Consider the following 19,720-nt stretch of genomic DNA (forward strand, 5'->3'; position numbering starts at 1 on the left):
TAACGTGCTCTACTAATCACACCCCTGCTTCCTTTCTGAACTGCTTCCCATTGAGAAATGCACATCGACTGAACAACATTTCCCAGTGAAGCGCTTTCTCTGCATCTGTCATGTGTTCCACGTCAGCTCCAGCCCCTTCGCGACATGTAGGAGATTCTGAGCCATATGGGCCACCAAACAACTGTACTGAGAGATGACTAGGGACATCGCCTGTTGAAGATTTTGAAAAATCATTTGAGAAGGCAGGCGGCCATGACTGGAGTCGATCGTCCGCCCCTTTAGGGGTGCCGTGCACGAACTGAATGATTGTCCGGCTAAAATTTCGAGCCAGCTCAAGCTGTGGGTCAGAGTTATCTGCGCCGGCCCTCAAGTGGTCATTGTAGAATAGGTAAGGGATATCGCTGAGATGAGCGACACCCCACATTGAGACACCCATGGAATCAAAGACTGGCGTGTATCTGGTTTCGTTGAATTCGTACAGTCGCACCTGGGAGGCTCCTACACCTCCGTTTTTGACGTACTGCCACGTAAAGTCAAGGACGGGGCAGGTAAACCAGATGTCACGATTCAGCTGTGCAGCGCGATAGTACTGAGGTGAAATTTGGCCCTCATGCTCTGACTTGATCATATGTTCGAAGTCGCCCAGAGGATACAGGTGTAATAGCTTCTCTTTGGTGGATTTGGAAAGTTTGTGCAGCCATAGTCCGAAACTCCCTAGAACTTCGTCGTCCGTCGCAGTGGTCGGCTGTGCGTACCAAGCGCCGTCATTTGTGACCCAGGAAGCTATCAATGGTATTCCCTTGGTGAACTTCCCTGTTCGAATCAACTCCGAGGGTTTATCTTGAATGAAGTCATTGTCGATCGTCGGGTAAAAATACGCCTCGCCGAAAGGTGGATGCGCTGCCCGAGATGCGGTAACCGATAGGTTGGTTAACAGCTCGAATGGAATACCTCGAAGACACTCTAGTGTTTTCGAATCTTCGCCACCGCCACAGCTTACTTGCTGTGAAATGGCAGACATGCGACTTGCAACCAGGTCTGGCTGGCTATTGAAATTCAGCCCTGGGCCGCCTGACATCATTCTGAAGCCGGAGGATTAGCAGTGAATAGTTTCAAGTCTCGACTCACTTACACTGCTTGCTGAAATGGGACATGTTGATTACCATCAAAGGCCGTTAGCTGCAGACCAATATCACTAGCCCCCACGCTTTGTCCGATAACAGTCACTAGAAGATAGTCCGTCAGCATTTCGGTGCTTGAATCCAGGAAAACATAATTAACATGCCTCTGTTAGGGTCACCGCCGAACGTTTCAATATTATCGCGAACCCCTGATTGTTCTGTATTTTAGCTTCTCATTTTGGGATCAAGGAGAACAGATATACATACACTCCAAAGCAGCACGTTGATCTCGAAGCCCTGCATTTGTGTCCTTGCTCTCAATCAATGTTTCACTGGTTGCAAAGCCAAATACTGGACAGGAATCAGTAACCAGTATACAGCCTCGGCCCAGAGTCACGGGGACTCCTGATAGAGGACTTACAGCCCAGGCGATAATTTATGCCAACATATACCAGCGGCCGCCCATCGTCAGCAGCCAGTCTAACCAACCCGTCAGGCTCGTAAAGAACATCAGAAGCGGAGCCTAAAGCATGGCCGCCTGTCTAATTGTTAGGCTATCGAGCGCTCACATCTTCGCAAACTGTAAACTCGCCTCCATGAATCCATACCGCGACTGGAAGCTTAGCATCTTTCTGCGTTCCTCTCTGTCTTGCAATCCTCAAACTCAGACAGTTTTCGCTAATTTTGGTCACCCTACTCGTGAAGGGAAGTATGTCACCCGTTCCTTGTGGACACCAGGCACCGGCCTGGGTGGCGTCAATAACAGATCCCTTCGCTGGTCTTGTTGGAACCGGTGCCGCAAAACGTCTTAGCCCCGTGGGCTCCTCCGCGTAGAAGATGTTCTGAAAATGTTCAATTCCAGCCGAGGATAGACTGCCAAGATAAGTGATATCTCGAACGGAGTCCACTATCTTTAAGTTGGGACTTGAATGAAATTTATCCAAAACATCCGGATAGTATATTGCGATGATTGCCAGAAGCGCAACGATCACAGCCGTAAACAAGCGGTTAGCCATAATGGCTCAAACGGTGTGTTAGACGTCCAAGTTCTAGGGCCCTTTGAAGCTCCCTCGATAAATGATCGAGAAAGTAAAGCAAGCTTATCAGAGGCTAGGGGCAGAGAAAGCAGTGGATTGGATGTGAACCGAGATGGGGAAGAAAGGAAGACAAAGAAAAAAAGAGTGAGAGTTAGAGAGAGTTAGAGAGAGAGAGAGAGAGATCTCCAAGGACTACTCTCTACTGGGAGGTCTCACATGTGAGGTCACCTGAGCTCCAACAAAGCCAAAGAATTGATTACAAGTAGGGCTATCTGAAGGGGATTTATTCGACTGATTTACAGCAGATGGCTTGTATTGCCAAGAGCAATGATCGCCGGTGCATTGTTTGTTTGCTGACTGCATTTGCTTACCGCGTTTGCCTTGTTTGCTACCTATGTAGGCACCGACATACTTGGATAGCTACATCGTACGGAGTAAATGTTGTTAAAACACTACGTACTCTGATAGTATCCTGCTAATTATCGGCTTCTTCTTCTTTAGCCAGTATTATTTGTTGGAGAATCAGCAAGACTGAGATAGCTTCTCTTCTTCCATTTCTTTCTTCTCCCTTTTCCCCCTCAGAGTTTAGATATTTCAATAACATAGTATTGCTGCTCCCTTCTGTTTTTTCCATCATCTTCCTTTCATTTCCCGGTTTCCAGTTTCTAGATAAACCAATCTATTCCATTAATGCTTCTCCCTCCTGCTCCTCATCATTACTCCCTAGTTAGGGGATTAACAACGAGATACATTATGCTCGCTGCCAGTATTTAGCTCCCGTAATAATGGGGGATAAGATATTAGTCCGAATCCGAATCTCCCTTTTTCCTGCTTCAGTCTGATTCATAACATTAAATCCCCGGGCCACCTTTGGCCAATACAACTCCATGTCCGAGTTTGACCAACTAGGGGACATCCACTTTTGTTTCTTGGCCACCCTGCTCATGGTGCGCATAAGACCCGTTTGAAGCGCGGGAAATGGTGAGTTGTACCTTGCCGTCTGTTCTCGAAGCCGATGCCGAATGTCGAAGGAGGCCTAACTCGCCGTCGTCATGCTGAACAAAACGGCGGTAAAGAGTATCGCGGCATTGTCCAAGAACAGGTCCAAACACTGGCATACAACAAACAATCATAGCTACATTGACCTCGATCTCCGACCACAGGATAAACAGCGTGAAATCGGCAATGAAATCAGGGTTATCCTCTTTATCGTAAGACGTCACAAGATAGATATACGTCCGCGCAATTCCTGCACCGATCGTGCTGTGAGAATCAAGTTTTAGCACCCGGTATCCCCAAACCAACTTTCCACGGGATGATATGAGAAAGAACATACAATATCCCAACCATAAACACACTCGTGACCCCGATTTTCTTCTTAGCCGACATCTTCAACCTCCAAATAATCGGCACAGGCATAAGCATAATCACAAAATCCGTCAGCACATCCGTCCCACAGAACACCGTCAGCATATTTAGCGTATCCGTGCACTGAGTCAGAAAAAAACCGATTGGCGCCCAATTCCAGGCCCAGTGCGTCCCGCATTGGAATAAGGTCGCGAAGAAGAAAGATATACTCCAAGCAGCAACAATCCCAATCATAATCCAGCAGAACAGCTGGAATGAGCGAATGGGACTCAGCATGCGCTTCCACAGGAATAAGATGGAAATTTTGATCAGTCCAAAGACGATTTTTTCTGTCGTCTGGAAAGCATATTTGTATTTCTGGACAAGGACTTCGAGCGCGCTGGGTTGGGGCCAGTTGTTTAGAACTATGGAGTGACCAGTTATTGCGCCTTGGATTACGCCCGAGAGGAATATTCCATTGAGAGCAAGAACAAAGAACTGCTCACCTTAACATTAGTATATTTAGCTGTAAGCTTTGGGGATAAGTTGTTTTAGTATAATGGGGGATGCACCCACAAGGGAAACCAGAGCAAACCAGTCATCAGGTCCTGGACGGACTTTTGAGAGTCGCCTAGAGTAGAAGCGGAGTAATACTGCAAATATCCCTATCACGAAGAATATTGATGTCATGAAAATTAGCCCAGGGCGGTCGTTGACATGGACGAGAGCGCGATGATATGCCATGGCCGACCGCTTTGAGTCAAAATGCGCTTGGGATGCAGTTCATATAGTTCATGAGGCTGTACCGCGATGGATGAATTTGAGTACGAAGTATGACAGAATCAGACAGGTCTGGTTAGTAAAAAAAGGCGAGCTGATGATCCGAAAATGATTACCGATCAGCTGAGAGATAATCATAGGTCGTACAAATACCAGTAATGCATCCATGTATGGCCTGGGCTCGGTATTTTTGCTAGATTGAGTGACTTGCAGCTAGACTGGCCCCTACAGGGGCGAGAAATTTCAGGCGGTTTGATTTGCAATATGTTTGCGCAAGGTTTTCGAGTAAGCGCTGCAGGCGAACGTGATGAATGCAGGGGGTGTGCATGATTTGATTTTGGTGGATTTTATAATTTTTGGCGTGGAAGATCATTTCAATTCTCTAGTTTAGTTTTATAACCCTTGAAATTTATTTTAAAGAAAGAAAAAGTTGTAAGAGTCTGCTTAAAATGACGCCAACATCTGAGAATCAGGAAGAATGCACTGGTCTTCTCAACAATATCGATAAGAAAAGCCAGGATCCAGACATACCTGCAAATGGCTTTGAGAGTTCGAAGCCCTACAGGCGTCGATTCCTCATCCTAATTCCTATACTACTTCTATCTCTCACTACCAACATAATCACTCTCTCCATCATCACCTCAAACCACAAACCCCATCGAGCACCATCGAAATACGCTGGGCTTCACCTCACCCAAACAGAACCCTACGTCCTCTTAACCGACTACTCCTCCTCCAACACAACCTTAGCAGACACCCTTTGGCACTCCATAAACATTGACAGCGGCGTTGTCGCCCTCTCGGACTCCTTCGCTTCATCCCACAACCTCCGCACGGCGCAACGCTTTCCCTGGGACACAAGCAAAGGAATCTACATCCTGCATGGCTTCCACAACTTGCACTGCCTAAAGATCATCTACATGAGCCTTTCTGAATTTCGGGACGGCCAGGCACAATCGCGAACCTGGCACCACATCGCGCATTGTCTAGATGCTTTAAGACGACAGATTCTATGCGATGCGGATGATACGCCCAGGGCTACAGAGAGAAGGGCCGAGGTTGTTAGTGGGGTCGGGCAGTATAGGGTTTGTAGGGATTGGGGGCAGTTGGAACTTTGGGCGAAAGCCCATACGGCTTGTTATAAGCGGCCCGAGAAACCGGGGGATGAGACTGGATTGCGGAGGTATATGCATTGTCCGGAGGGGAGTGGGTACGTGATTGATGAGGGGTATGTGCCCAAGGAGGAGATTTTGGTCGGCCTGCCCGAAGAATCGATCGCAACAAGTGTGACACAGGAGGTATAGAAGTATTGAGGTTGTGTTCGGCAAAAGCTTTGATTGGAATGCCACGTAGGGGATATTCTTTTTTTTTTTACGGGAAGATAGGGCTTGAGTTGGCTTTACCAATAATCTAACGATCAAGAAAACGAGATCTCGCGGATCTCGTGTATAGATTGAAGATACAAATTCTGGCTCCGCTAGAGAAAAATCTTCTAAAATCCATCCGCGACAAACACATCATCCTTGCCAGCTCCCTCGTCGGGTTTGACGTTCGCAGCATCTTGGTAGCAGTCGTCAGTCTAGTTCAATTACAAGCTGTGTCTTTGCTTGGGATATACTCACTCTCAAGGGAGGTAGGTGCAGCCAGTGCCATGGCGCCCAGGAAGGAAAGAAGGATGAAGTATGCACGCATAATGGGTGGCTGGAGGCTTTTTGGTTGTTGCCAAGTGGAGGATGGAAACGATTAAAGATGAAGTTTATAAGCAGTGGATTCTTCTGAATCTGTCGACCGTGGGGTACTTAGGTAAGAGAACTTCTTGTTGTTCGAGATGTTACTCAAGAACACGAGGGAAGGGATACCATTAATATAATAATTTGCTTACCGTGCATAGTAGCACCATAGCGCCACAACCTGGATGGAATTTGATCAGCCAGTCTAAGGCGGCTACCTATGTTGTAGGTACATAATTCCACCCCTCTCTTGCCTATAAGCGGCTAGTACAATAATATTAGCACCCTTAAAAAGCATGCAAGGTCAGCCCCCATCCCTGCAAATGTGATCAAACGTGCTGGGATCCTAGAAAAGCACGCAGATCAACACTATATTTATCGTTAAGAAGCGGGGTTACGCATAGTCCAAGATAATCTACAGAACTCAGCCCGTTTCAAAATGGGCTAGATATGCAAGTTGCCATCGAATAACCTTGGAAGACCACCCAACCAGAGCCAAGTGACCCTCAAAGCACCATAGTAATTGCGATCAATTAAACCACGATATCTCAGTAGGATTATTACTCCGTATATGTATATATATATATATATAGAAACCCTCTAGAGAGTGTGGAAAGTAGTATTTAAGAATTTGTGATTGCGACATATGTACTGGCTTAGAGCAACACAATTTTCAATACCATGATGATGCAGGCTTTTAATTTTTCTTGGATCCAACATATGATTTGAAATGTTTTATCAATAGCTATCTAATGTCAGTGATATCAAACAGAAACGTGGTTATTGAGATATATTCCGCCTGTACCTAAGAGTGCATTCCTTACATAAATACCACATTTGTAATGACAAAACACTGCCTATAGGTACATGTACTGTATCCATGCATGTCAGCGAAACTAGGGGCCCCGGGAAGACCCACCTGACCATTGACCAATGGGAATCACTGAGAGTTCAGGTGGAACCAGGTGCGACCTGCTGAAGACATCCAAGTCAGCGCTAAGGAGCGATGCCTGGTTGGCTATTTTCAGATAGTGATATTTTTCCCAACTTGAGCGTCCTCAAACTGTGAACTCACCTTTTTTGAAAATTTTTATCTGAACCTAGTTTTTCATAATAATGTTGACAACCACAAAAAGATCACCAGAGTATAAGCCCCTCTCAAACACGAACGACGACCTAGATGGAGAAGAGAATCTTCGACCTCATCTCAGAAAACCACTAAACACACAATTTACAATTGTACACATTCTATGCTTCGTCCTCTCTCTTATAACCGCCTTTTCAACTGGAGTATTGCTTACCATCTACATCTCCAATCCAACCACAACGCACAGCGATGAATCCGGGTCTCTAGAAAATGTGCAAATAGCACCTCAGATCCCCCTCCCGCAAGTAGCAGGTGAATTCATATATCCATCTCCTTTCTCAAAAGAAGCCCCGCAAGAAGGGAACGTCTCAGAGCCAACATGGGATGCGTTAATACCTAGTACGTCCTCATTTACTTTCAAACACCTCCTTATCCAAGCACCTACTCCAAGATATGGCAATAACAGAATCTTCAGACGGCCTGGGCTACTTCATTCCCTCAAGCACAAACACGTCGAAGCCAAAGGCCTCTGCTGTGGTAATCCCCTCCGTCTTCCACCAACTCCATTGCCTCTACCTCCTCCGGCGAGCCCACTACACCGCCACACCTGAATCAGAGTTCCAACGCTTCGACTTAGGCAGAAATCGCTCTGAGCATGTAGCGCATTGCTTTGATTACCTTGCCCAGGCGATTACATGTTCGGCGGATAGTACACTTGAGCCGGCAGTGGACAAAGAGCATGGGTTTTTGGGAGCCGGTTTCGCGAGACGGTGCTGGGATTTTGAATACTTGAAGGATGTTGTGGAGAGTAGGAGAGTGTTTAATGCGAGTGGGTTTTTGGCTTGGGGGACTGGGAAAGAGGGAAAGGTTGAGTTGGGTTGATGGTTTGGATTAGAAAAAAGGATTTGGAGTACTCGGATCTTTGCATTTTTATTCAATGATTCTGCGCCGTCCAACAAATTTCGAAGATTCCAGCTCCGCATGCTGAGTGACCGTTTGCTCATACATATCTCTCGCCAACGGAAAAACAGCGTTGTTTAAGCTTACGCCGCCACATAAAATTTGGGACCAATTGAATTCATGGGTCTTGTCACTTTCTCAAGCCCGTACGCGTGAGTCGAAAATTTCTAGGCTGTACAGCGGATGGTCATTAACCCGGCCAACACAGTAGTTTCTCTCAATCCAAGTATTACCGACTCACCCACAATCCAATTTATTCCGGTATTCACATATAATGTCTTTAGAATACCGGTCGTTCCATACTTTTAGAAACTTCAATCTCCTAAATTGTGTAAAAGAACTAAAGTTTGACCGCCATTCAGGCTTAGAAATATCCCGAAACAGGCAGAATTCACGATCTAACCTGAGGCCACAAATCAAGTTCCCGCCTTATCCGTTTCCCTCGTCCACGCTCACGTCCTGGAACCGTGTCACTGACATGAATTCAAAATGTCCATATCAGCCGCGTCGAACGAAGTCATCATCCTGATTGCGCAGCAATTACAATCGCAAGCAGATCTCGCTGCGCTGGTGCAGGTTAACTGCCGCCTCAATCACCTTATAAAGCACATCTTGTATCGATACAACCTACAGCAACGGAACGGGGATGGTATTCTCCGGGCAGCTAGGCTGGGATTAACCCCTACGGTAGTCCAATTTATCAAAGAGGGATACCCTATAGAAGACCGACCAATCCATGCCGAGGAACACCCACCACGACCTGGATTTCTACGATGGGACCCGTGCTCATGTCGACTGGAGCACCCTATTCTTTGTGCTGCAGAATATGGACATTCGGAGCTTGTGAAATATCTTCTACGCGTAGGCTCAGGACCAGACTTTGAGAACAACCTAGGCGAAACGCCTATACATCTAGCAGCGAAAAACGGGTTCCTCTCTGTTATCAAGGTCCTACTCGAAAAAGGCTGCTCTATACCATTCCTTATGGATAACGACACCAAATTCACGTTGGCTCCTATCAAAGAGGCTGCTTTGAAAGGACATACGCATGTGGTTGAACATTTATTGTCCTATACTCCAAGCCCCCGTGACTATGCTTCTTCGACCCTTCCATTTGCCGCTATTTCCGGTAATATAGCCTTGGTATCTATGCTCCTTGGTTATGGGGCAGACATCAACTACAATTATATTGAACGCTATGCTCCTAGGATGGCTCTATACCCACACGACGAACGAGGGCACGTATCGACTGCTTTATCAGTAGCAGCCAGACTCGGGCATCTAGATCTGGTGACCTTTTTGCTTACTAATGAATCTGACGTTGAAGTCATAACGGGGGCGTCTAGTCTCTGGGAGACTACCTTATACCTAGCAATTGCGAAAGGCCACGAAGAGGTTGTTAAGGTGCTTTTGGCTCACGGTGCTGATGTCGAAGGTGGACATATCAGTGCTGCTATTGAGCAACGCAACAAGAAATCACTAGAGATGGTCCTCATCAAGTACGGAACCGAAAACTCCCAGACCAATTTCCTAGAGCTCGCAGCAGAGGCTGGCGACACGGAAATATTCCAGATCTTATTCGATAAAGGCTTCGAAGACCAAGAAAGGGCTTTCCTAAAAGCAATCGAATGCGGTCAAGAGGAAATAGTCGCCCTTCTCCTGTCACGAGGAACAGATCCTGATTTACCAACCATCGGTGAGTGTGCAATCGGTAAAGCAATCGTCCATCGTGCTGTCGGTATCATGGAATTACTATTGTGCCATGGGGCTCACATTTACCCGGAAACCTTACGAGGCGCAAAAACTTTTGCCCCTGGGCATATAGCAAAGTTGGCAGAACAGTTTCCTGGGCATTCCCTCGGGAAGAAGGCCATGTATCCGTCTATCTATCAGCCCTCAGGGCACGGGGGGGCGATCATTGGATAATGATTGGGGCTTCACCCAGAGGAGACTTTGGTGAAAGCAACCGGATACCGTGTGATGACATGAGATTCTCGACAGACAGAATCCCCTCGTTATTTGTATCGCCCTCGTTCCGGGAGGGCGAAAAAAAAAAAAAAAAAAAGACCGCACAATATGACAAATTCCATCACTGGACAAACCATCCACATTTAATTCTACGATTACCTCCCTTGGTAGCTTGAAATACTACACTTCGTACGCCTTGACGCAACAACCACGGTTACATATAGGAATGAAGCACGGTGAGCCCACTTGGATCGGCCACGGAGTGGGTCTGTGGATTGCACTGGTTGGCTCTCGGAGATTTCGAGCTCCCTGTTGTCTTGGCGTGGACGAACTCCTCCGGGGGAGTCCTCCCAGCACCATATAAAGCCCCCTATTTCCCTGAACCAATGTGAAATAAAACCAAACTGTAGCATCAAACATGACAAAGTTTGAGAATAGGCCCCAAAACGAGCGCGCCATGACGATTATATCGAGACTAGCGATTTGATCTTGGCTGCCGAAAGCATATTCGAGGCACTGGGTATGTACAACGTCTTCAATTGCTCTCAACACGTTGCTTACGCATTATGCAGCTGAAGCCGGTGTCACATATTGCTTTGTCAATCTCCAAGTGCTCGTATAAAGTCTCGCATAACATACCTAGCTAACATGTCATAGAGGAGTGACCATCCTGCTATACTCGAAGCTATGATCAAAGCTAAGCAGGTTTTGTTTGCCTGAAGCCTTCAACAACATCCTCTAACTATCGGTAGAAAATCTTGCAAAGTTTCCCAACATCACCACTTGCCCTTCAGAACTAGTGGCATTGTCCGCGGCTCTTGGATTTGCCCAAGTGACTGGAAAACCAGTATGCACTCTGCAATTGGTTTCATTTGCATATTCTAATCCCATCTAGCAATGTGTTCTCGTGCATGTCGACTGCGGCACACTGGCCCTCGGACAATCCATCCACTATGCCTCCGTTGGCAGAGTGCCAGTGCTGTATTTTGCAGGCCTTAGTACCCTTACTCAGAGAGGAGAGCTTCTAGGTTCACGAACTGAGTACCGCGACATTGATCTCTTCCAAGGTTCTCAAAGGCGCAACTGACATTGCTATAGATTCATCCACTGACTGCAAGATGTGCCACATCAAGCCTCCATTCTTCGGCAATATTATCGATACTCGGGTGAAATCAAGAGTGGATGGAATATCAAAAAAATGGTCAACAGAGCCTTAGATATTTCTCTGTCCGATCCCAAAGGCCCAACCTATCTAATGGCTGCAAGGGAGGTTCTCGAAGAGGTACGAGCCAAGCCAATAATGCCAAATCAATTGTCACTGAAACAATTTCCATATAAAGTGGACAGAAAGTTTCTGGAAGAAGACACGCTCACTCCCATTGCTCCTAGTGCCCTCTCCAAGGAAGGTAAGGACATCATATTCTGTGATACCTATGTTCATTCATATTGAGTTCTATACCAAAATCGGCACAGAATATGATAGGGCTCACTTGCAATCTTTAAAGACAAGTATGGCCAGTTCGCAAGGAATCCAGTAGCCCACTGGACACCAGACACAGGCACATTTCGCTTCCAAACTCTGTATTCAGGAGGACCCATAATCCACCCCCAATTCCAATTTGGACGCTTGATCAACTCACTATGAAATCGAGCAAAGCTCCCCTGACCTCGGCCAAGTTAACCCTATCGGACCTGGGGGAATATATCTCATAAATAACCCCTTCTAAAGAAAAGCGATCGAGGTTATCAACGAGCGAGTGGAGCAGCAGTTTCAATACTCACAGTTTCGAATTTTCGATGTCCAAAAAGTCGGCTTCGGCGAACATACGTGCGTAGAATAATGACGCTTTATCTGTGAGCCTACCAAAGTAGTTGCCTAGTCCACCAGTATATCTTCCTGTATAAACGAATTCGAATGCACTGTGCATAGGTGTCCCTCCGATGAGCAGCATTTGGAAACATTTGATATTTGATCGGTTGGACTCCGGCCATAACGTAAAAAAGGACGCCCTTTCCAACGGCTACAGCCATGTTCTGTGTCTAGCAATGGGTTAGGTTACCATAAGCGAAATGTGCTCTATCAGGCTTCAGCTCGCGAGTGAGGGTTATTCCACAAAGCTTCGAATAGGTTTTCACAAAAGGACAATGCGTTTTTGTTGTAGCTACTAGCCAAGGGGATCGGGGAGAGAGAGGAGGAAGAAACTCTGCGTATTCATTCTATGAAGAGCAGGGTATTTATTCCCTGAATATGGCAAACAAGCGCTCAGTCTGCAAGCAAGCAAGCCTGTAGAAACCGGAATCAACATGGAAGATGGGATCATCTAACAGTTTTGACTCTAGAATACAGCATCACTACAATCTTGCTCCTCGCCTCTGTTTTTCCTCCCATTCGGAGGCAAGTCGGTCGGAGTTTGAGGCCCGGTTTGTTAGATCAGCATGCAAATCTGCGTAGACCCCTCCTCTGCTGATCAAGTCCACAGGACCTCCTCGCTGATGATCAACAAAAATCATTCGTAGGTCAGCCTCCACCGTGATGGTGGCTCTCTGCAACGACCAGAGAGAGAATTTAGCAAGGATGCGGTCCTGCTGAACATCTGTAATGCGCGAGGCGATAATGATCTGTACTCAAGATATTCAGTTCATGTGAGAATTTGTATATAGTTTCCGAGTACTTACCGAGTCAGGATAGGTCAACGGGCTTTTGAATTTGGCATTTGAATACTTTGTTACAATTCCAATACCTTGGGCGCGAATCAGATCCTCATATTTCTCTTTCAGGGCTCCTTCAAAAGACTCGAAGAGGCGATGGCCGCAACGGGCCACCATGTGCATATATGCACTCGATGCCACATGTCGGAACGGGTCCTGGTCATCAGCCCAAGAGAGTGGATATTCAGACATCGTGGGATACTCAAAGCCCATAGAAGTTGCCTGTTGAACAACTTTCTCTCGTTGCTGCCGGTAGAAATCTCCGCCATTGGGATGCTGACAGGAAGACCCTTCAAGGTCCGTGGTAGGCTTTTCCACCATAATGGATGGATTAAGGAAGTAAACGTCAAATAACTGATCAGTCAATCAAACACAGCTAGCTACCTGAAGTCGCTGTAGTTCAGTTTAGGATATCTCTTAAATTTGTAGGGAGCGTAAAATTTATAAATAATTTTCCCAGTCAGTCAAGTCTTCGTAAAATATCATGTCATCTTTCTGGCATTTTGAATGTATGCATGTATCCCTTTTGGTGGAGTGCTTTAGTTGAAACTCGGCCACAAAGAAACGTCACTGCAGGCCAATGAACCCTTGGGTAACACAGATCTTGAAGAAACGTCCATGCTTATAGGTCTACCGCATACCCATATATTTTTAGTGTTTTGAATGCATGCAGATATCCCTTTTTGCGGACTACCTAAGTTGAAACCCCGCTACAAGGCTACGTCACTGCAGGCCAAATAAGCCCTTGTGTAACAGAGCTCTCGAAGAATGCTTATTCTTTTAGGCTTATCACACACACAAGCATTCTTTTTTAAGCTAGGATAATGACGTAGCTTTCACGCAGTCCTGCAGGTTCCCAAATGCGTAGAACAATGGTGTCCGTCCTCCTGACGTGTCCCTGAAATGTTGAAATACTCTCTAAATGGCGAACTATTTAATAATTACTATCGCTATAATCGTTTTCTTTGTGCCAAACATCTATGTGATAAACTAAAACAACAAACGTGTCTCAGTGTACACGCCCCCCCAACCTAAAGACTCTATACCGACTACCACCAAATGCAACCAGAAAGAAGATGAAACTATACTTTCTTGATTCCGGAGTTAAGCGTCTCGACGCTCCACTTGATTCAGGCAGGATCATTGCCTGGGAACCAGGTACCACGGACCCTCAGGAAATTGTGGGAAAACAACGGTTACCAGACGGTATCATTTATTCTCGCCGTGATGATCGTATTTACTGGACCAATATGGGGATTCCAGATCAAAATGACGGTAGCATTCTATCCTGCAATCCTGACGGGAGCGACATTCAGCAAGTGCTAGCTCCAGGAAAGGTCCACACACCAAAGCAGCTCAAATTTGATCACACTTCGGGAAAACTTTACTTTGCAGACCGAGAAGGACTTAGAGTCATGCGATGCAATACCGATGGGTCCAAACTTGAAACTTTGATCAAGACGGGAGATTGGCAAACGCAAAGTCACGCAGAAGATAAGTCTAGATGGTGTGTGGGTATAGCTATATCCACCCAGACCGGGAACCTCTATTGGACGCAGAAAGGCCCGTCCAAAGGCTCTGATGGTCAGATATTTGCAGCAAGTATCAATATCCCAACAGGCTACAATGCCGAGGATCGACCAGATATTACCTGTCTAGTCAGTGGCCTGCCTGAACCCGTGGACCTCCTCTATGAGGAACAGTCAGGGACTCTATACTGGACGGATCGGGGCGAGCTGCCTTTAGGAAATACTCTCAATTACCTCAAGGTTTCCGACTTGCAAGAGGGCGGAGCTTCAGATCACCATATCCTCACATATCACTTCAACGAGGCTATCGGGTTGGTACTAGATTCCCATGACCAAGCCATATATGTCGCGGACCTTGGCGGTGGCATATACAAATGTAGCCAAGATGGTGGCAAAACGCAACTGTATGCGGAGGAAAACAGTGCATTCACTGGAATCACTCTGTCCAACAGATAGTAAATAAAGTTGATTTTGGTATAAATTTGACAATGTGATTTTGTACCTTAATCAGCCCTCTATAGCCTACAATATAGTATTTGGGGATGGATTCCTCCCTGGCATGGATGGGATGTACCGATCCCACAGAGCCATATAGTAACATCTGTTCCAAAAGGCCAGTTACAGACATGCTACCACACACGTCTGTATTATGGCATTATGTCATAAGCAGGGGAATTGCAGCATGTATTGGCAGATCTGGAGACCTTTGTGATCATTTGTGATACCCTACCACCCCTTCATTGATTAGCCAGGGATGCGAAATCGGGCACGGTCACTATTTTAACCGTGTCCTATTACTGAAAATGTACGTGCAATACTGAATAGTTGTCGATAGCATATTGTGTTACGTAGAGAACATCGTTAAGTGGTGGCGATGAGAGGGGCTTTGGCCTCTAATTTACATGCGATAGTCAGAGGGGTGGTTACACATTCCTAGATTGCCGTGACGTCTTCCAGATGTCGCCCGAAACAGATTCAAATGCCGAAAACATGCGGAGCAATTTCCTACATAGCAAGTTGTATTGGACGAGGTGATGAAATTATAGAACGATACAGTGTCCATTTAGGTTCGTCTGCTCTGGCGCCCAGGTCAGTCCGCGGGTGTTGGGAACTGATAGGGACACTCGCACTTTTATTAGGAATGTGTGTCATTAGGTAATTAGAATAACCAGGTGATTTGTATTCAATACTATAGCAGCATGATTTCTCATGAGGTCTGACTTAGTATGGCACGAAGTCAAAGAATCTCCAATCCAAAAACTGATCTGGCTACTAGGAGCAGAGAGAGAGAGAAGGAGGATTGAATTCTCTACAAACAAATAGAGAGCTACTTAAGTAGCTGGATGAAGCCCGGCAAACAAGGCATCCATAGGCATCCATCCTAACAAAAACAATGAAAATACTATGTAGCTCTAGAATATCTTAGAACAGGGCAAGCTAGCTCAAAGCTTTGCCTTCTTAGCATCAGCATTTTGCGCCTGCTTTTCCTCCCATGCCTTGAGGGTGTCGTTCGACTCCGCTGCACGCTCTGTTAACGAAGCATGCAGAGACTGATACACACCACCTTCCTCTGTGAGGTTGACGGTTCGCTTTTGCTTATGATCGAAGAACACGACCCAGGTATGTACCTCAGCAGCCTGCGCGTTCTGGGTTACCGACCAGATGGAATAAACAACATGAATCCTGTCCGAGCGTACATCTGAAATGTGGGCACCGGCAATAATCTTTTGTAAATAGCAAAGCCTTGTTGTTAGCATCCCTCGGTTCTTACTTTAAGGGGAAAAAAGGAGTGAAGACTAACCAGGTCAGGGTACTTGACGACCCTTTTGATCTTTAGCGTATACTGGTTCGTCATTGGACCGATTCCATCACCCGACATGAGGTCAGAAAAGTTATCTTTCAGGCGATCTTGGAAAGACTCAAGCAAGCGAACGAAGCAATTGCCGGCGTAATGCACATAAGCTTGGGCCATGACATGTCCGAATGGGTCCTGGTCATCAGCCCAGGAGAGGAGATTTTCGCTCAGGGTGTTATATTCTATCCCCTGTTCCAGCATCGCGAGAATAGTTGCTTTCCGAAGTGGCTCATATGGCCCGTTCCGGTCCGGGTGTCGATAGGAAGAGGCATCTAGAGCAGAGGAATTTGGTGCCATGGCAGTGCGTGAGGACAGACAGTATGAGAGAAGGTCAATTAGAACCTAAAGAGCTTATATCACTGGTGATACACATGGCTTCCTTTATATAAAGATCGTGGGAGATGGTAAGTATTCTCCTCCCTCGCTTTCACATGACGATTCGGGATCTTGGGACAAGTAAAAAGGGGGCCTTGACGATCTATAGAGCTAAAGAGTGCCGAATGAAGAGAGTCGCATAATAATATTCAGAGTGACGTCGTCCATCTTGTTTACGATAGGCACACCACATAAATTATAGAGGACTAAAGAGCTGAAGAGCACCGAACGAAGAGAGTCACATAATACTATTGAGAGTGACGTCGTCCGTCTTGTTTATGATAGGCTCACCACATAAATTAAAGAGGACTAAAAAAATAGGTGTGTAGTACAGAGCTGGTGTTTCTATCGTCATGTGGCAGTTTCAGCGAATTAGAAGACCGAAAGCATGCCAAGGCGCCACCCTTAACTATATCGCATTGTTACACAAGATCTACAGTCATTTTTGGATGACATCCCTTGCACATACGTATCTGGTTGAAATAATTTCCGTCGGTTTGCGGGCGAATGGGGGCATTTGAGGAATATCACTTGGCCTCTGAAACTAAATGACAATGTTTTAAACCTAAGTCCGTTTAACCTGAGGCGATGGACTCTTAATCCTGCCATCATTCACTTCCATATTATCACCTTGGCCTGGTTTATGGCAGAAAGAAGACCTTGCACAGGGACAACCTAAGATACAATGGCATCTACCGATGCCTCGGAGCGGTTCCACGCAGACTGGGATGTGACCTTAGAAATTCGGTGTTTCCCCCATTCTACCAGTATCGGTTGGATGAACACAGCCCAAAGCCCATTGAAAATCCCCTACAGATGCGTTGCAAAGGAAGGAACGAAGAGGCGACGAAGAAGAAGAAGAGGAAGAAGAAGAAGGGAAAGACAATAGACCTTAGCGACGGAACATCTTAGTATCGTGAAAGGCAACTCGTATATCTGGGCTCTTGTTGTAGCTAGTACCAGCCGACTTGAAGTTGGCAGAGAGCATATTCACTCCCTCCGCCCTGAAGATCCCTCCAAGGACTTGGCCCAAAGCCTGTTCGAACCGTCCCTGAAGGCCCGTTTCATCGGCTACGACACCTCCTCCCGTCTGATATCTCAGGATCAAAGGCTATAATAGGAGGGAGGGCGTGGTAATCGCGAGTCCAACAGAAGCCCGGCTGCGGATTGTCGGGCATTAGCAAGACGCACACGAAAGCAGGCAATCGAGCCGGAAACACAGCTCCGACACGGGGATTCTAGTCTGGGGGTATAGAAAGGACGGTCATGACGAAGCGTCATACGATCATGAAATGCTACACGCGAAACGCAATGTAGACAGACCTCGTCGACACCAAACGAAGTTAAGCGCTTGGGAGGGTTAGTTAGCGCGGTCGGAAACTGCACAGGTCAGGCCATGCTCGTCGCGGCCGACCCAGGCAGCGTCACCGTCAGCTGGCTGGGTGGTAGGGACAATCTTCACGTTTGAGTGAGCTTTTTTGGAGGTGATTGTGATCATTGGCGTTCGGCTGCCAGTATGTCTGTGTGAGCGCGTAGTGCCCGACGGGGCGATGAGACTAAGCCGGGTGGTCTAGGGCGTGGTCGTGCGGAACGACAGTGGGGTGGATGAAGCCTTCTGATTAATGTCAGTCTAGGACCAACGTGCTGGCATGCAAGCCTGGAAACTTGCCTCGAAATTCAACCATTGATGTAGAGGGCCAACATAGGTAATCCTATGCATTGCGGAGGATTCGGTCCTGTTGGAGGCCAGAAGAAGTTCAGGAAGACAACTTTGGATTGCCTCGCGCGGAAAGATCTGGTGTGGTCGTGTAGCCATTGTGGTGAGATGACTGGGAGTTGACTGAAGATTGGGATAAGATTGAAGAAAATGCAAAGTAGAAAGGGAAGATGATAGCAGTCTTGGGTGCAAAACAGCTAGCAAAAGACTTCGTTGGGATGCACGAAGTGCTAAATTGGGAAGCAATGGAAGGAAATGGAGGTTCAAAAGCTCAGCGCATTGAAAGAGTTGGAGAAGAGAAATGCGGAAGGGAAAGAGAAGGTGAGAGAGAAGCTAGTACTTACCTATAGACACCTTCAGCACAGCTAAACTCGATCACTTCCTTCCGCTATTCAAATGATTGGCCACTTATTGTTTACCTTTTCCTCTAGGATTCTACAATCGTAATTCTAATGACAAGCAGTGGTGCCTGGGTTGGCCCTGTCGCCTAGTATACATATTGGTTTAGTATGCACAAGAATAGTTGGCCGCTTATGCGGCCTTTTCAAGTCTTTTTTAGTAGTCTTTTTTAGTAGTCTTTTTTAGTAGTCTTTTTTAGTAGTCTTTTTTAGTAGTCTTTTTTAGTAGTCTTTTTTAGTAGTCTTTTTAGATGTCTTTTGAAATGTTCTTTTTGGTGATCTTCTCAGTTAGTCTTCTCAGTTAGTCCTTTTAGATGTCTGTTTTCATATATATTTCCTCTCGCTTCTCAGTTGTTAGTTAGACGGCAGCAAAACGCGGAAAACGCTTAATTTGTGAAATGGACTTTTCTATGTATAACCTTTGATATTGGTCTCAGATATATTAGAAGAGATCTGAATATATGTCCTTTGTCTCAGGCGTACCTTTTACGGCAGTGTTCAATATCAATGCTCAATAGTAAGGCTTAATAGCAATGCTTAATCGAATAGTCAATAGCAATGATCACAATAGATTGAAATGGGGGGAGTATGGGCAGGCGATTTGAACGGAAAGGGCCCCTTGGTGGATAAGGCACCACGGAGATATGTAACGTGCTGAGCTGAAGACGATAAGCTTCTGCTGTTCGTTGCACGTAGAACAATTACAGCTTTGTATCAAAAAAAGACATTGGAATAGACATTGTGACACTCGCACTACCTTGCTTCCAACCTTGTTACATTGTGTAAATAATCAAACTCCGTACGTAGCTTTCACAAGCACCAAGTTACTATGGGTGCATTGTAGTTTGACATTTTCCACGTCAAACATAATTGTTGAAGTCTTTTGATAAGACATACGACTCTAAGGCAGAGATGCACAGAAATGCGGTAGAAAGATAGTTGTAGTAGCTACCTAAATTATCTAAGGGTCCTAAGTGAGCCATTGGTCAGATGATCTCGATAGTTTTCCAAGGTTGTACTCATCCATGGATGTTTGCCTGACCTTAGACTTTGAATTGACCTGACAATTTTGTCATTTTCATCTTCCCCTTGATCCAACCTTCCTAC

The 19,720-nt window shown here is 46.1% G+C and overlaps 10 protein-coding genes across 10 annotated transcripts; 4 read left to right on the forward strand and 6 right to left on the reverse strand.

Annotated features, from left to right (window-relative positions):
• Window positions 1-16: 16 nt before the first annotated feature.
• On the reverse strand, window positions 17-2,137 carry N7471_006683 (uncharacterized protein; the record flags this gene model as incomplete). The annotated part of the gene is made up of 6 exons (XM_057279402.1): window positions 17-1,082; window positions 1,133-1,226; window positions 1,286-1,330; window positions 1,389-1,472; window positions 1,543-1,659; window positions 1,714-2,137. 6 exons carry the CDS (start codon window positions 2,135-2,137, stop codon window positions 17-19), a joined length of 1,830 nt encoding a protein of 609 aa, XP_057139012.1.
• Window positions 2,138-2,726: 589 nt separating this feature from the next.
• N7471_006684 (uncharacterized protein) lies at window positions 2,727-4,385 on the reverse strand. Its single transcript, XM_057279403.1, has 3 exons — window positions 4,082-4,385; window positions 3,495-4,003; window positions 2,727-3,421 (listed from the first exon to the last, which is right to left on the reverse strand). The coding sequence occupies exons 1-3, from the start codon at window positions 4,247-4,249 to the stop codon at window positions 3,064-3,066; spliced, it is 1,035 nt and encodes a 344-aa protein (XP_057139013.1). The 5' UTR covers window positions 4,250-4,385; the 3' UTR covers window positions 2,727-3,063.
• Window positions 4,386-4,734: 349 nt separating this feature from the next.
• N7471_006685 (uncharacterized protein) lies at window positions 4,735-5,589 on the forward strand (the record flags this gene model as incomplete). The annotated part of the gene is made up of 1 exon (XM_057279404.1): window positions 4,735-5,589. The coding sequence occupies one exon, from the start codon at window positions 4,735-4,737 to the stop codon at window positions 5,587-5,589; it is 855 nt and encodes a 284-aa protein (XP_057139014.1).
• Window positions 5,590-5,777: 188 nt separating this feature from the next.
• N7471_006686 (uncharacterized protein) lies at window positions 5,778-5,977 on the reverse strand (the record flags this gene model as incomplete). Its single annotated transcript, XM_057279405.1, has 2 exons — window positions 5,778-5,845; window positions 5,908-5,977. 2 exons carry the CDS (start codon window positions 5,975-5,977, stop codon window positions 5,778-5,780), a joined length of 138 nt encoding a protein of 45 aa, XP_057139015.1.
• A 1,154-nt stretch (window positions 5,978-7,131) lies between these two features.
• Window positions 7,132-7,984, forward strand: N7471_006687 (uncharacterized protein; the record flags this gene model as incomplete). The annotated part of the gene is made up of 2 exons (XM_057279406.1): window positions 7,132-7,501; window positions 7,578-7,984. The coding sequence occupies 2 exons, from the start codon at window positions 7,132-7,134 to the stop codon at window positions 7,982-7,984; spliced, it is 777 nt and encodes a 258-aa protein (XP_057139016.1).
• Window positions 7,985-8,551: 567 nt separating this feature from the next.
• N7471_006688 (ankyrin repeat domain-containing protein) lies at window positions 8,552-9,988 on the forward strand (the record flags this gene model as incomplete). The annotated part of the gene is made up of 1 exon (XM_057279407.1): window positions 8,552-9,988. One exon carries the CDS (start codon window positions 8,552-8,554, stop codon window positions 9,986-9,988), a length of 1,437 nt encoding a protein of 478 aa, XP_057139017.1.
• Window positions 9,989-12,382: 2,394 nt separating this feature from the next.
• On the reverse strand, window positions 12,383-13,060 carry N7471_006689 (acyl-CoA thioesterase; the record flags this gene model as incomplete). The annotated part of the gene is made up of 2 exons (XM_057279408.1): window positions 12,383-12,649; window positions 12,707-13,060. 2 exons carry the CDS (start codon window positions 13,058-13,060, stop codon window positions 12,383-12,385), a joined length of 621 nt encoding a protein of 206 aa, XP_057139018.1.
• Window positions 13,061-13,815: 755 nt separating this feature from the next.
• On the forward strand, window positions 13,816-14,724 carry N7471_006690 (uncharacterized protein; the record flags this gene model as incomplete). The annotated part of the gene is made up of 1 exon (XM_057279409.1): window positions 13,816-14,724. One exon carries the CDS (start codon window positions 13,816-13,818, stop codon window positions 14,722-14,724), a length of 909 nt encoding a protein of 302 aa, XP_057139019.1.
• A 986-nt stretch (window positions 14,725-15,710) lies between these two features.
• N7471_006691 (acyl-CoA thioesterase) lies at window positions 15,711-16,420 on the reverse strand (the record flags this gene model as incomplete). The annotated part of the gene is made up of 2 exons (XM_057279410.1): window positions 15,711-15,992; window positions 16,070-16,420. The coding sequence occupies 2 exons, from the start codon at window positions 16,418-16,420 to the stop codon at window positions 15,711-15,713; spliced, it is 633 nt and encodes a 210-aa protein (XP_057139020.1).
• A 970-nt stretch (window positions 16,421-17,390) lies between these two features.
• On the reverse strand, window positions 17,391-18,314 carry N7471_006692 (uncharacterized protein; the record flags this gene model as incomplete). The annotated part of the gene is made up of 5 exons (XM_057279411.1): window positions 17,391-17,588; window positions 17,822-17,848; window positions 17,913-18,006; window positions 18,056-18,113; window positions 18,164-18,314. 5 exons carry the CDS (start codon window positions 18,312-18,314, stop codon window positions 17,391-17,393), a joined length of 528 nt encoding a protein of 175 aa, XP_057139021.1.
• Window positions 18,315-19,720: the final 1,406 nt, after the last annotated feature.

Source organism: Penicillium samsonianum (assembly GCF_028829775.1).
Source record: "Penicillium samsonianum strain IBT 33392 chromosome Unknown utg000003l_segment0_segment0, whole genome shotgun sequence".
Classification (NCBI taxonomy): domain Eukaryota; kingdom Fungi; phylum Ascomycota; class Eurotiomycetes; order Eurotiales; family Aspergillaceae; genus Penicillium; species Penicillium samsonianum.

Bases quoted from the DNA above. Each gene is read 5' to 3' on its own strand.
- N7471_006684 (XM_057279403.1), bottom strand. From the start codon at position 4,249: ATGGCATATCATCGCGCTCTCGTCCATGTCAACGACCGCCCTGGGCTA. The intron at 4,004-4,081 runs GTGGGTGCATCC...TAAGGTGAGCAG, and splicing joins GGTTTGCTCTGGTTTCCCTT to TTCTTTGTTCTTGCTCTCAA. The intron at 3,422-3,494 runs GTATGTTCTTTC...TGATTCTCACAG, and splicing joins GTGTTTATGGTTGGGATATT to CACGATCGGTGCAGGAATTG.